At 31.5% G+C, this 13,519-nt stretch overlaps 1 protein-coding gene across 3 annotated transcripts in view; it reads right to left on the bottom strand.

The window, feature by feature from the left end:
- Nucleotides 1-364: 364 nt before the first annotated feature.
- LOC119832776 (dopamine N-acetyltransferase-like) overlaps nucleotides 365-13,519 on the bottom strand; it is a 61,034-nt gene continuing 47,879 nt past the window's right edge. For 2 of the 3 annotated variants that reach the window (XM_038356527.1, XM_038356525.1), the window contains exons 2-6: nucleotides 11,450-11,577; nucleotides 10,708-10,888; nucleotides 7,513-7,718; nucleotides 1,393-1,577; nucleotides 365-878 (exon numbers count right to left, since the gene is read on the bottom strand). In XM_038356527.1, coding sequence (XP_038212455.1) covers nucleotides 1,394-1,577; nucleotides 7,513-7,718; nucleotides 10,708-10,888; nucleotides 11,450-11,577 — 699 coding nt within the window. In that variant the 3' untranslated portion in view covers nucleotides 365-878; nucleotide 1,393. Of the gene's footprint in view, nucleotides 879-1,392; nucleotides 1,578-7,512; nucleotides 7,719-10,707; nucleotides 10,889-11,449; nucleotides 11,578-12,312; nucleotides 12,379-13,519 lie in introns of those variants that run through there. The other variant, XM_038356526.1, reaches the window with a different exon arrangement.

Below are 13,519 nucleotides of genomic sequence, written 5' to 3'. Positions count from 1 at the left end.
AGTGTTTTTGTTACATTACATTTATTTGATTAATCATTTATCAATACAAATAGGTACACGCTAATACTAAGATACAACTTTACAAAACATAAATTGCATCACATAAATTTTGACTATGTCGTCAATTGACGCTTAAAATAAAAAAGATATCTTAATTTGTTTGTACATAAAAAGGAACCACTAACTAAAGCTATACAAATTCACTCATAAAATATTGTTTTACAGTATTTGCTATTTTATTTTTGCAGGCGTTAGTATTTGCAATAAGATCTCTACGCAGATCATATCTTGTTACCATGAACTGTTTATTGTTAAATTTTTTATTGTCCAAATCTTTTTATATGAATTTTACACAGCCTTAAAACCTAAAATTATTGTAGGTACATACATGCAAACAACTTTTTTGGTCATTACTGATTTAAAAAACGCTTTTTGAATATTTATTAATTATGCATCTATTATGAACTTCGCCATTTTATAAAATACTAAATTATAAGTTTTTACCTAAGAATAAAACAGCTTAGTTCATAAAAATCTTATCATAATATCTATTACCTAGTATGCGTTTTTAATAGCAAGTATGTCTTACAAACTGCCATTTTTTAATTGAGCGTATTTTCGTATTTATTTATAAATTTTTATTACGTAAAATTGAATCAAATTACTTTGGAATGCGTTAACCGATAAAAGAATAAAGATATATTATTATACTATAACAGCCAATACTTGATTTCGAATCTATTTTTTATAAGGTAGCACTAAAATAATACTTAATCATATGTAGGTTATAATGACAACTTAACTCTATAAACATTTGTCTTTGCTGAAATCATTCGCTTTTTGAAAGCCAAGCCGTTGCTTTTGCCTCTTTGAAATATCTGGAAAATAAAAACAAAAATAAATTATTTACGTTGTAAAACTTAAATTAATTTTTATTTAAAACACATTTTTTAAAAATTATTACTATTTAGAATTATATTTTACATTGGGATTACGAATTACGAGAGAGTTTATTTAAATGTCGTAAAAGTATAAACAGAAGACAATGAAATATACCTAGATTTACTTCTATTGCTTGAAGGAACCCTGAATTCTATTTATATACTGTAACAAAATTTATATACGTTCAAATATGAAAAAAATATATATACACAAACATCAAAATGTATATACATAGAATAACTTTGTCTACTAGTTACATAGAGCACAAATAATATAATACTATACTAGTATGGAGTAGGGACACCAGACACCTGACAATTTTAAGATTGACAAATCAAATGATATTAAGCTCACCGGAATTCTGCAAATCTAGACATTAACAAAACTGAACTTTCCCACAGTCAGAACAAGCCGAAACAAACAACTTTTACATCTTAACAAAGTACTCACTTCACAGCTGTTTGATATACACCCTCGCCTCGAGATGGGGTGGGTCGGGGTGTGGCGCATACGGCAGTTCAGAATACAGAATGCTATACACGTTCTTGTAGTTAAGGCGCTCTGCCGCTGCCGCCGAGAAGGCGGACGTCGTGTCCACGCGGCATGCGCTTGCGCCGATCTCGCGGGCTATCCGTCTGATAACAAAGCACCAAAACATTATAATTATATGAGATAGAGATAGGAGTCAGATAGGAGTCGGTAGATGTGCAAGTTATTTCGACTCGGCGCTACTTTACTATATTTTACATCTACTTAATTTAGACCTACTTTTAATGTGCGTACATCTTCAATATAATATGGCGGTCAATTAGTGATATATTTTATAATGATTCAAATACGCTAATGTTTAGCCCGTATCGAAAATTATAAGGAAAAATCAAGTTTTACATCCTTTTCACTTTTTTGCCATATCATCTTTTATACGCAACGCATTAAATATCATCAAAAATAAGTTTAGTGACATCATTAGTATACCATTTATAGGGAAATCAAATTCAATTTCGTTATATTATTTTGCTATTTGTTGTTTGTTACATTTGAAACACATTTCTGTTGTCTATTACATCAGCCTATAGAATATGTTCCCAAAAATCCATCTTAAAGGAGAAAATAGGACATTTAATGCGAGCGAAGCCGGGCCGGTCCGCTAGTACAACAATACGTAATATGTCAAGACGCACATGGTGACAGCCCGGAAGCTAATGGCGGACAATTTCGCAATTAAATAATTTAATCATTAGCATGTCATTCATGATTATTGGATTTATGTTATTACTTTAATTGTATAATCTTTATTGCTAACACAGATACACAGTTATCGGTGTGCAGTGCTATCAACTTATTTCCTGGTTGAGAGTTCAATGAAATGAGTCATTAAAAAATGCTTTACGTGCAGCTAACAATAATAATAAAAAATGTGCGTTACTGTTATTATGTTTTATGATACATAAACTATAAAGTTACGCGTTTCCTGTTACCTACTGTAAAATATATCTTTTAACACTTTTTGAGTATGTATGCACAGATAATATAAAAGGACAAGATGTATGTGTAAGAACTACGTACAAAGCGTCCACATAAGACCAAGGGTCAAATAGTCAGTGTAAAAATTTTACAGATGGAAATTATTTTCCGGGGACATTTTCTAGAACGTCTTAACGCAATTGACGAATGACAACGATTTATATTTTGATGTCTACCAAAAAGTACTTTGGTATACCTTAGTACGTTTTGGTAATAGGCACTTATGTCAATAATTTGAGAGATTCATCGAATAACGTTCATTGGAGCGCAGGTGAGAGTCAACAAAAAATGTTGTAAAACATACTTAGATAGATAGATAAAAAGTTTATTAAAAGAACACATTAAATACCTGACAATTACAAAATAAGACGATTCAACAAAAAAAAAAAAAAATTAACATAGAGAGGAAAAAACAGGACGGAGACAAATGTGCACTGTAATCTTAAAAAGGGTCTTGGCTCAGCATAAATGTCAGAGTCAATGGGACATACTTCAGTTTTGGTATGATACAGATACACTCAACGTAAAAATGAATCGAATTAAAACTTGTCGTGTAGTGTGTGTTCGAACAGCGGTGGCTCAGTTCGGAGGACCTCGGACTTAAATATATATTTGGTTATTTGAATAGTTAGAGTACATTTCTCATATCCTAACACTGTTTAAAAATTAATGAAAACATAATTTACCCTTTTATTTATTTAAATCAAAACTAACATTTCACGGCGCCTTTTTCTCAAGAGTTCAAATGAAACTGGCAAATGAATAAACAACGAATGTTAAAACATTTTTTCACACCACATATTTCATTGTGTCTTAAAACATTATTAGGCTGCATTTAAAAAAATAAACTGTTAATTATCTCAATAAAAAAGGTAGCTTACATTAAACTTGACCCAAGAATTATCGTTAATTAAATCGAGAAATGTCCAGTACGGTACCTTGGCCTAAACCTGAGATTCTAGAAACTCGTTGAGACCTAAACAGAACCATTATTAATAAGGCATTCAACATGACTAACAGTTATTATTATAAAATTATAATTATAGTTTGGTAAAGGTATTGCAAGTATGAAAAGTTTTAAATATATATTTTATAATTATATTTATTGTGGGAGTCGAGTGCGCTTCGGCACAAATTGGGTCAGCTCACACCGGGAGGGTACTACACGCTCAGAGATAATCGGGTTTATTTAATTAATAATATATATAATTTTTGCTTTAAACTAAATAATTTTCATAAAATTCTATATGTATGAAAACATTCAGTAGATCTAAGGCTAATGAACTGTGACGCTATTGTTGTGCATATATTTGCTTGTCAGTTGCAGACACCAGTTGTTTAGGTATAATGACACGAACAAAATAATCTTGAATTAGAAAAATACAAGAAAATTATTAAGAGCAAGAGCTTGGTTCCTCTAGATGTTTATTTATTAACTTAAACACTACTCACAACAATAGTTTATTCATAGTGTATAGGTATATATCTATGACAATGAAATGAAATTTATTGGTACTCTTTGTTCAGATTGTAATTACATTTTTTCACATAGCGAGCAAATAAACGTAGCCTTTTAAGGACAAATTGATTAAGTCTACAATTATTTAAATGAGGCGATTGTGGTCATTTTTTATTATCTCCAACCTGCTGTGCGTCAAAACTGCAATTGCTATAAAATATTATGCATTAAAAACATTTTTATATAATCACTATTATAAATTTTTTTTGTCTGAAAATTTTATAAAGATTAAATTTATTTGATTCATTGCTTTTTATGCATTAAAAAAGTGAGATTATTATTATTTCATACATTATTTCATACAAAGTAAATTACCCGAATAGATATTCTCTATTTTGGAGGTATGATATATATCAATAGGTATTTTAAATTTGAAATTATTATTACTGAGATATATAGATATTGTTCTTACATAATTACAATAACTATAAATTATATTAAGATGAATGTGTTTACGACCTATTCTTAGGAAATTCGTATATCCGTCACTGTTGCGATGCCAACAATAATTATTCTGTTGACAGCATAATCTTAGGCGCTGTGAAACTATGGCAACAATGCAATACATAAGTACGTATTTATTATCATAAGTGTTAGGTACTGCTTGTCTGTTGTCCTGCAATTATGTTGGTAGTTATCGATTATAATCACGGTAATATACATGTCATGCATAATATAAAGATTGATTTATACATGGACCTTAGACTACCTACAGCGGCGTGGTATCGAGAATTTTCTTACAGTACCCTTTACCTATAGCATGGATAATATAATACTAGCCAATAGGTTATCAATAATTTTAATGCTCTCTGTATTACATGGCCTGTGGTAATAGTAACTTGTGTGTAATAGTCATTAGGCTCTAGCCCTGGCTTTATTTCAATAGCATTAAAAAGCATACCACTATACCCCCCAAGGGGTAGGTAGATGTACACATCGATTAATTATTGTAAACTTTTGTTCACATATAGAGTCATGTCAAAGTGGAGCTATTTCTTTTACCCATGACTACAGCGTGAAGCCTTGGTCAGATGGCTACAGAGAAGGAACAGTAAAAAGATAAAAAAATATATAATAAATTATAGTTAGAGTACATAACATATATATGTTAACATTGGAAGGATGAAGTCGCCAGCTATATTTCTATATAAAAAACCTATTAAGCGATTTGACCAAAAAAATGTAAAGTGATATAGAATACTTTTATCCTCAGAGTGAGCATAAGCAAGCTATGTATGTATCCTCTAAGCTTTTATCCTTTTTAAATTCAAGTAGCACGCAAAGCCGCAGGTTTGTCAATGATATATATCATGTATATATTAATTAATTTGTACTTAACAAATAATCAAACGCAGACAATAAACCGCAACACGTTTTATGACATTCAATCACGAATCACACGTCTCTCGGTTCCGCCAACAATTTACTACCGTGTTTCAAAGAAAATCAAATCAATGAGTGTTGACAGTAACTTTTATGCGTCTGATTTAAGGCGAACTGGTATTATTTCCGCGATATAAAAAAGTATTGCAAATAATCTAGTTGACTCTATAAGTAATGTGGTATTGTTACAATCTCTGCATATATGTATCGTGCATAATAAATCTTAATATAGTTTTATTATCCGGCAGATATATAATAACGTAATGGAAACTTTAATGTTAAATGCAAGTCACAAATGATAGTAATCTAAACTAGAACATTTTTTAATTATATGATTTAATTTTGTCTGGACGATATTACAAGAAGGTAAGGGTATTACAAACATATAGTAATTATTGAATTAGAAGAAGGCTCCTTGCATATTTGATAAGTGGTTTTGGCGCTTATCATTATAAAAAAGATATTTCGTTTTATCGTATCGTATTGTATCGTATTGTCGTATCTCATGATATCCGTTTCACAAATTATTTTTAGAAGTACCTATTTTCGTGTAATTGAAGCGTAAACCTTATTTATAATTGATTTGTCTTGTTAGGCGTGCTTATTTGCAATTCTTTGAATGAACAGCAAAAAAAATCGATAGTCTAACTTCGATAAAGTTCCATTTATCTTCTCAATAAACGTTTTTTGTATGGTCAATATAAATTTATTTTCATTGATGAATAGACATCTTCTTTATCCCGACTACTATTATACTAATATTATAAACTTCAGAATAAGGTTCATTATATTTGCTGTTAAATAAATGTCCACCAACACCAGGATTCAGGAAGCCCATCTGTTTATATGAAATGCATTTAAACAATGGCTATTATTAAATGTGCTCCATCATGAATAATTGTGCTGGCAGATTATTTTCCAATCAGTTTGAAATTAGATTGGTCACGCATTTTTTGCATTCAAGGCTTTTTGGAGTCAATCAATTTTTTGTCACTTAAATTACGATATGTTTAAGATAAAGTGCTTCTTATGAAAATTATTTCCTCGTCTGAGCAACACTGTTGTAAAGTATTATTTACACTTAATATTAAAAAGGTCAAGTTGTGAATTTGCGTGTTAGTGTCTTTGTAGGGGGTTATGAATCTTCTTAACCTTTATAGTCTCTATAAGACAAAGTACTTATATATATATAAAAGCGGAAGGTTATTCAGTCACTCATTACAAAAATCACAAGGGGAAATTTGATAGTAAGTTAGTTTGTAGTTAGTAAATGTGCGCTAAGAACGGATTTAGCAATAAGGCTATCGAAAGCTTGCGTTATATCTACAAACAGCGGCCCACCCCGGCTTCGCCCGTGGTATAGCCTTAAGCCTTCCTCAATAAATGGGCTATGTAAAACTGAAAGAATTTTTCAAAACGGGCAAGTAGTTCCTGATATTAGCGTTTAAACAACCAAACAAACAATCTCTTCTACTTTATAATATTAGTATATATTTGTTTATGACAAGGGATAACTAATTCAGTTTATTTATTTCTTTTGCCTCAAAAGACGGCTTAGATAGTTAGTTGCCAAGATCCTTGCCAATGAATGTCACACGTCTTTATCAAACTTGGTGATATCAATAATGTGTAAAGATATACATTGAATTTTTATGTGCATTCGGTTGAAGTCTCCTTTGAATTCTGTCAAAGGTAGTAAATGCTTAGCAATACCTGCTCACATATTGCTTATTAGCGAATACCTGTTTAATATGCGACAGTTTAAATTTCAAATCAATCATGACTTATCTGTTTAAAGTTGATTAAAAGTGAAAGGTATTTAACAATGTAGGATGACATTTAGTAAATAATTTCAATAATTGAACACTTGTTATAATAATTTTAAGATTAGAAGGTAAATTTTATTTATGTATCACAGCCAACTAGTTAAATCAGCCGTTTCTTAGAAAACCTAGGTTCTATAATAAACGACGACGTAATAAACTTCTCGAATGACGCATGTTTTAATACAACAATGACGTATCTTTTAAGAAATATAAATGAATGGCCGCAATAATAAAGGGCATGGGATGAAAATTTAAGACTTCATTAGTATGGCTGACTTAGCCAGTTTGCTGGGATATGTAAACAACAGAAATACTCACTCTGATTCTTCACAAAGGATCCTCATAAGCCCCCTGCCTCGCCAGTCAGGGTGTGTGGAAGCTATCCTGATCTCCAGAACTGTATCACAGGTGGCTGGCAACTTGTCCCAGATTCTTGCTTCTCTGTCCAGGTGACAGAGCAGTTTGAGAATCCTCTTGAACTTTGGGTGAGGACACTCTTCTGATTTGTCTGTGTAGTCCACTTCCTGAGAAATGTGATTCAACATTTATAGTAATTTACATAGATCTCATATTTAAATTGTGAACCATTGAAAGTTGTTGGGAAGAATACGCTTCATGGGATACATTATTACTACGACCCCTGACCTAATAGGAATAATTCCGTACACTTTTATACGGAACATTCCTACTAGTTCAGGGGACAAATCATAGATTAAACACTTATATACCGACGATACTCATTACATGAAGCATTACGATATGAGTACATATATGTTAATGTAAAGAAACACACGGAAAGATGCACCCAAAAATACTGGCTAGTTTGGGGTTCAGAAGCAATATCACTAGTATAAAACAAAGTCGCTTTCTCTGTTCTGTTCCTATGTATGTTTAAATCCTTAAAATTACGCAACGGCTTTTTTTAATAGATAGAGTGATTCAAGAGGAAAGTTTATATGTATAATAACATTTATTTAACTACTCGGTATTAACACGTGCGAAGCCACCTGCAAAAGCTAGTATAACTATATACCTAACTATGATAAAGATCTGTAGGTGATTCATTTTATTATTTATTGTTTTCATATGCTGTTTATCAATTTACTGGTAATTGTCAAGTAGAATATTATTATAGAAATTACAATGCGACGATTCAAAATGCTGATACACTAGATGATTAAACAGAAGCGTTGGTAAATATTATTTTTGTACACAAAAAGTATTCAATTTCGAAATATTTGATAGCGTTTTACCGTCTTCCGTTGCTCAAGCTTCAAAACGCTTCAATTTCGAAAAAATTGATGTGTTTTTTATGACTTCCGACACAGACGCGCAATCAATTAATTAATTATTTTCACGCTTCTTGCTCTGTTTAATATCAAATGTTTTATTTGTAAAAATATGAACTTCAATTCATTTATATTATTGAGCCCCGTGAAAAGTATTTTATGTCCTTTCTCGGGTCGGTTTATCCCGGAAATCCCACTGGGTAGAGCTCCGGGCACAGTTTTTCCTTTTACTACGCAGGTCAAGTTGCGAGCGTAAATTTATGCTAGTAGTTTAGAAATTACTTATATTAATGAAATTCGGCATGAATTTCGAAAAAGAAAACAAAACCAGTTTTTAAGGTATGAAAATTAATGGACATTGCAATAAGACCATTAGTTTTTCATCAATTTCGATTCCAGGGCGAGTGTCCAAATAAGGAAAATCCCAAATCAGAATATGCGACCCTCGAATTACGTGTGACTTTGTATGATTTGCAGAATAACAAAGAAGCTTGATTTAAACTTTAAAGAATCACAATATAACGCGAAATTTGTTAGTTGATACTTTGAAGTTTGAGTTTCTATTTTGCGGTGGTTATTTTTTCAACTACAATTCAGAACCTTTTTTTTAAGAGGAGAAATCTTGCATAGATACCCACGACTCCCGGGGATGAGGCCGCGGGTTATGTCGGATTCCTACCGACTAAAATCCCACGTGTTCCGTCAAGCCGCATTGATGAAGGGGCCATGGGTACTTGTTGGATTCGTCCGCGACCCCCTCGGCGACAGCCCTGCAGGCTAGCCACAAACTTAGAGCGGCTTATTTGCCTGCTCTAACCTCAACATATTCAGAACCTACTATGTGTGTAATTATTATGTGTATAAAGCCCTTTTTTTCATAGCATTTTCATTTTTACTTTTCGGATATGAGCGTCGTATATTTCAAGATAAATTGGACATCTAGGGCTTATATCATAGGTGTGGTTTGCTATCAGTTTATTATATAGCCTTCCTCGACACACATAATATCCATCACAAAAATAACAACAACAAACCTCACAAAGTTTTTTCTTTAACTTACAAAGTTACATATTTATTGCACTGTTGTATGATTTAAAAAACCTATTTATGTTTTAAAAGTAATCGTTTACTCGTTTTCTCAGTAACTGCATTCAGTATATAAGACTATTAAAATTATCAGGGGCATATTTATTTATGCTTTGAGAGATTGCCATTTAAAATTAGCTACGAAAGGCGGATGCAACTATAAATCATAAGAATGATTTAAAAGAATCAACTTAATAACATACAATTACTTTTGAGTCATAATAGTTATAATTCTTATTTTAAATAAAAAAAAATATAATGCTTTTTTTACTTATGCTTTATATTTATCATAAAGCGAAACAGACAGACGGAAAGCTAAGCATATTCTCTATACTACGATATTCGACTAGGGAAGGACCAATGCCCTTGCAAGAGGTTTCCTTCCCTACCCAATTATCGGGTTTCTGTCAAACCCAATATCCTTAGCGTAGGGAGAAACGAAATTAAAATAAACATAGTCGTATCATATTCATCAAATGATTTGCATTTCGAATCTTAGCATTTTCTTTGATGTATTGAACAAAGAAAAGAAAAATATGGCATTGAAATACAAAAATAAGAAAGCAATTAAGATACCGATGTAACGATATTGTCGTAAGTAATATCACTCCATAAATTACCATTAGTCTTTAATAGCACTCTAACGACACGCCAATCTAAATTTTAATTAAATAGCTTTACGAAGAAATGAGTTTAATAAAATATTTCGTAAGTACGAAATATAAGACCGATGAAACATAATACAGGTTTCATTTAAAATTCTCAGCGTGTAATTCTCGTGACATTAATCGACACCTGGCCGGAAGAATGATATTAATATAATTATTTACATTACCTTTGGCACGTGCTTCGTTCAATACTGACTATACTGACAGGAAAGGATGTAAAATTTTTTAAACTGTCGTTTGATGCAACTCTTTCTACTTAGGAACACACATTTCATTTGATTTTTTTTAAGCTAGTTTTAAAGTAATTGACCGAGATCAAATTATAGGATATTATAGTTATTAATATTATGGTATTTGCAACAACTCTCTGTGAAAACTAAGTCCTGCTACGAATCTTTTTCGTTAGCTCTGTTCAATACAAAATGTATTTTGAGTCATTTATATCTTCAAATATTGCATTCTATACTTACATCTCTCTTAGCAATTCCATTGATAACCATGCCCACAAACTGGCCATCTTCATCAACTATCGCCACAGACACTCCATCCTCCAATGTGCTGGCTGCATAGTCTTCCAATTCAAAGCATCGGGACTCAGGAGTTTCTAGTAGGTTGATGGTCTGGTTGAGGGGCTCGTCGCGGAAGAAATATCTGTACAGACAAAAAATATTTAAGAGCAAATCTAACTTAACAACTTGGCGCTCTGATAAATAAAAAAAAATCGATCACGAGGCGGGATTCGTATTGATTCATAATGGTTGAAATGGTTCAGGGACTTGGCCTCGATGACCTTAGCAAATAAAGGAAAAGAATAGAATATATTTCGATTCTCAGTAATCATACGTGGCAGGACCATACGTGGCCGAGAGGCTAGGCGTTGCTTCGGTTTGGCAAAAAGAAGCGGGTTCGAATCCCGTCCCGTGATCGAATTCTATCTATTCTGTAAATTTTTCTCATTTCTAAAGCATTTCAGTGCTATGAAACTGAAAATTAAAACTTGATGCTCTGTTTCTGTTCTGATTCTATGTCTTTTTCGAAGTTAAAATGTGTCGTCTGGTAATTCCATCTTTAAGTTACGTATGGTACTTTAGTTATAGAGAATAGAGAATAACATCCTATTTAACCTTGTTTACTTATTTTCGAAATTTTTTGATAAAGTAAAGAAATCCAGAAATCATTATGAGTATCATATGCAAAACATGGAGTTCAAACCTTCTCAAGAAATCAATAACGGAGTCCTTATCATTGGTGGTGAGTTTCCGCAGGCTGTAGGAAGGTTTGGACAAACTACGTGGCCGAAGGTTGAGCTCTTTGAGTTGAGCTGGTAGTTTATCCGCCAACTGTGAAAGATGATTACAATCAAAATACATTCATTAATATTTTCAAGGTACAAAATTTAAATCTAACAGAGGATTTAATTTCTTCAAATATATTATTACTACCAATCGAACAGTTCAATAAAGTTAGACATGGACGTAATCCCTTTATGTCCTACTAATACTATAAACACGAAATGTTGTAAGTATGAACGTCTTAACGTATCTATATGAAATTTGGTATAGAGATTTTGTTATGACTGGTTATATTCTGCATTAGAACATAGGCTAATGACGCCACGTGTTACAGCTAGTAGTGTATGTATACCATGGGTAAAACCGGGGTAGTACTCAGAGAACGAATAGAAAAAAATTAGCACGAGGTTTTTCTTTCCCTTTTTCTTCTTTTTCTATAAAAAAATCTGCATCCTTACATAGTCATATTATAAAATAAAATTTATCTGTGAAGTCAAATGGTAGACCTCTCTTTAGATCTACTTGACTCCGGACATACATCACTAAAACATAATATTATAATAATTATAAGATAAATCCAACATTATTTTCGAACTTAATATAAACTTATGAATATTTCTTATATTACAGGATATGTTAATTAGTATGATGTCTTTACATTATGAAAATAAGAAGTGCCATTCCACGCATAAACAATAATTAATATACCTATCATTTAATGAAACCCACTATTAGTACGTGAATGAATCTGATATAATCTTAAACAATATCGATTAGACTTACTTCAGAAAAGAGGAAAAATTTCTTAATTACTATACGAAACATCGAGTGTTTTCAAAGAACGACAAGAAGGAACTGAAGGTATGACATTCTGAACTCATCCAGTACAGCGTCATTCCCTGTAACCCGATACGGAACAAAAGATTAACCGGCCAAGGAATGACCATAAAAATTAGTCACCCTCGTTGCATACAATTAAAATTGCGTACTTTAATTTAAACGTTATTGAGCTAAAGCTGTTTATTGAAAATTTATATGGAATATATTAAAACATATTGTTTTATGTTACGGCAGGTCAGTAATTTGTTATCATTAACTTCACTCGATACGGAAGCTTCGTTGATCTAGATGCTACTTTTATGTATCAATCATAATTACGTCTAGAAATGCATAATATTAGCATAGTAATAGAGAATTAACTTATAACTACAATGTGATTTCAATAACATTATTGAGATCAATATAGATAATCAAATTAATGGTCGTCTATCGGTAATGTTCGTATATTATGTTAGAATAATTTTGTAAAATATTAATCAAAACAAAATAGCTAAGAAAAGTCCTAATTGGCTTTAAAAGTGTAATTTAGAGACGTGTGGCGATTTCAAAGTTGAAATAAAGTCAAACAATTACTAATTCATTTAAACTTTTTCTATACGATTTGTCCAATGTCATTTGCCTTCGAGTTGGAATACGAAAAAAATGCCTTGAAGTAAATAAATATTTGTATTACCCTTACTTAAGCAGATTTATTGTGTGTGAATTTATTATAATGTATTTTTTAAACGAATAACTCCATTGGCTATATAACATGAATGACACTTGTACTATGAGTTATGACATTATGCAAGACTATAATTGCATTATCAACGGAGACAATTAAGATAATTATAATATTATTCAAGAAATACAGTCAAGTTATGTCAAGTGTGACATACGCAAACATAACAATAATTTATATATTCACGTTATTTTGCAGAAGCCGGTATGATTATAATTTACATTAATAAGTCAATTGATCAGTAAATAAACAATACAATAAACAATAAACAATAATTTATTTATCAAAAAATTTTGTTACATGTTTAACATTAAGAACCCATGCTCCCACACTAGGATTCCCTGTGTCGTTGGAACAAGTTTCTTCCGGTAGGTTCAAAAAAGTACAACTTTACTAATTATAGATTACAAATTAAATAAAATTCATGCT

This window comes from Zerene cesonia, chromosome 16, assembly GCF_012273895.1.
Source record: "Zerene cesonia ecotype Mississippi chromosome 16, Zerene_cesonia_1.1, whole genome shotgun sequence".
In the NCBI taxonomy this organism is placed as follows: domain Eukaryota; kingdom Metazoa; phylum Arthropoda; class Insecta; order Lepidoptera; family Pieridae; genus Zerene; species Zerene cesonia.
This window is presented reverse-complemented; position numbering and strand designations above follow the sequence as displayed.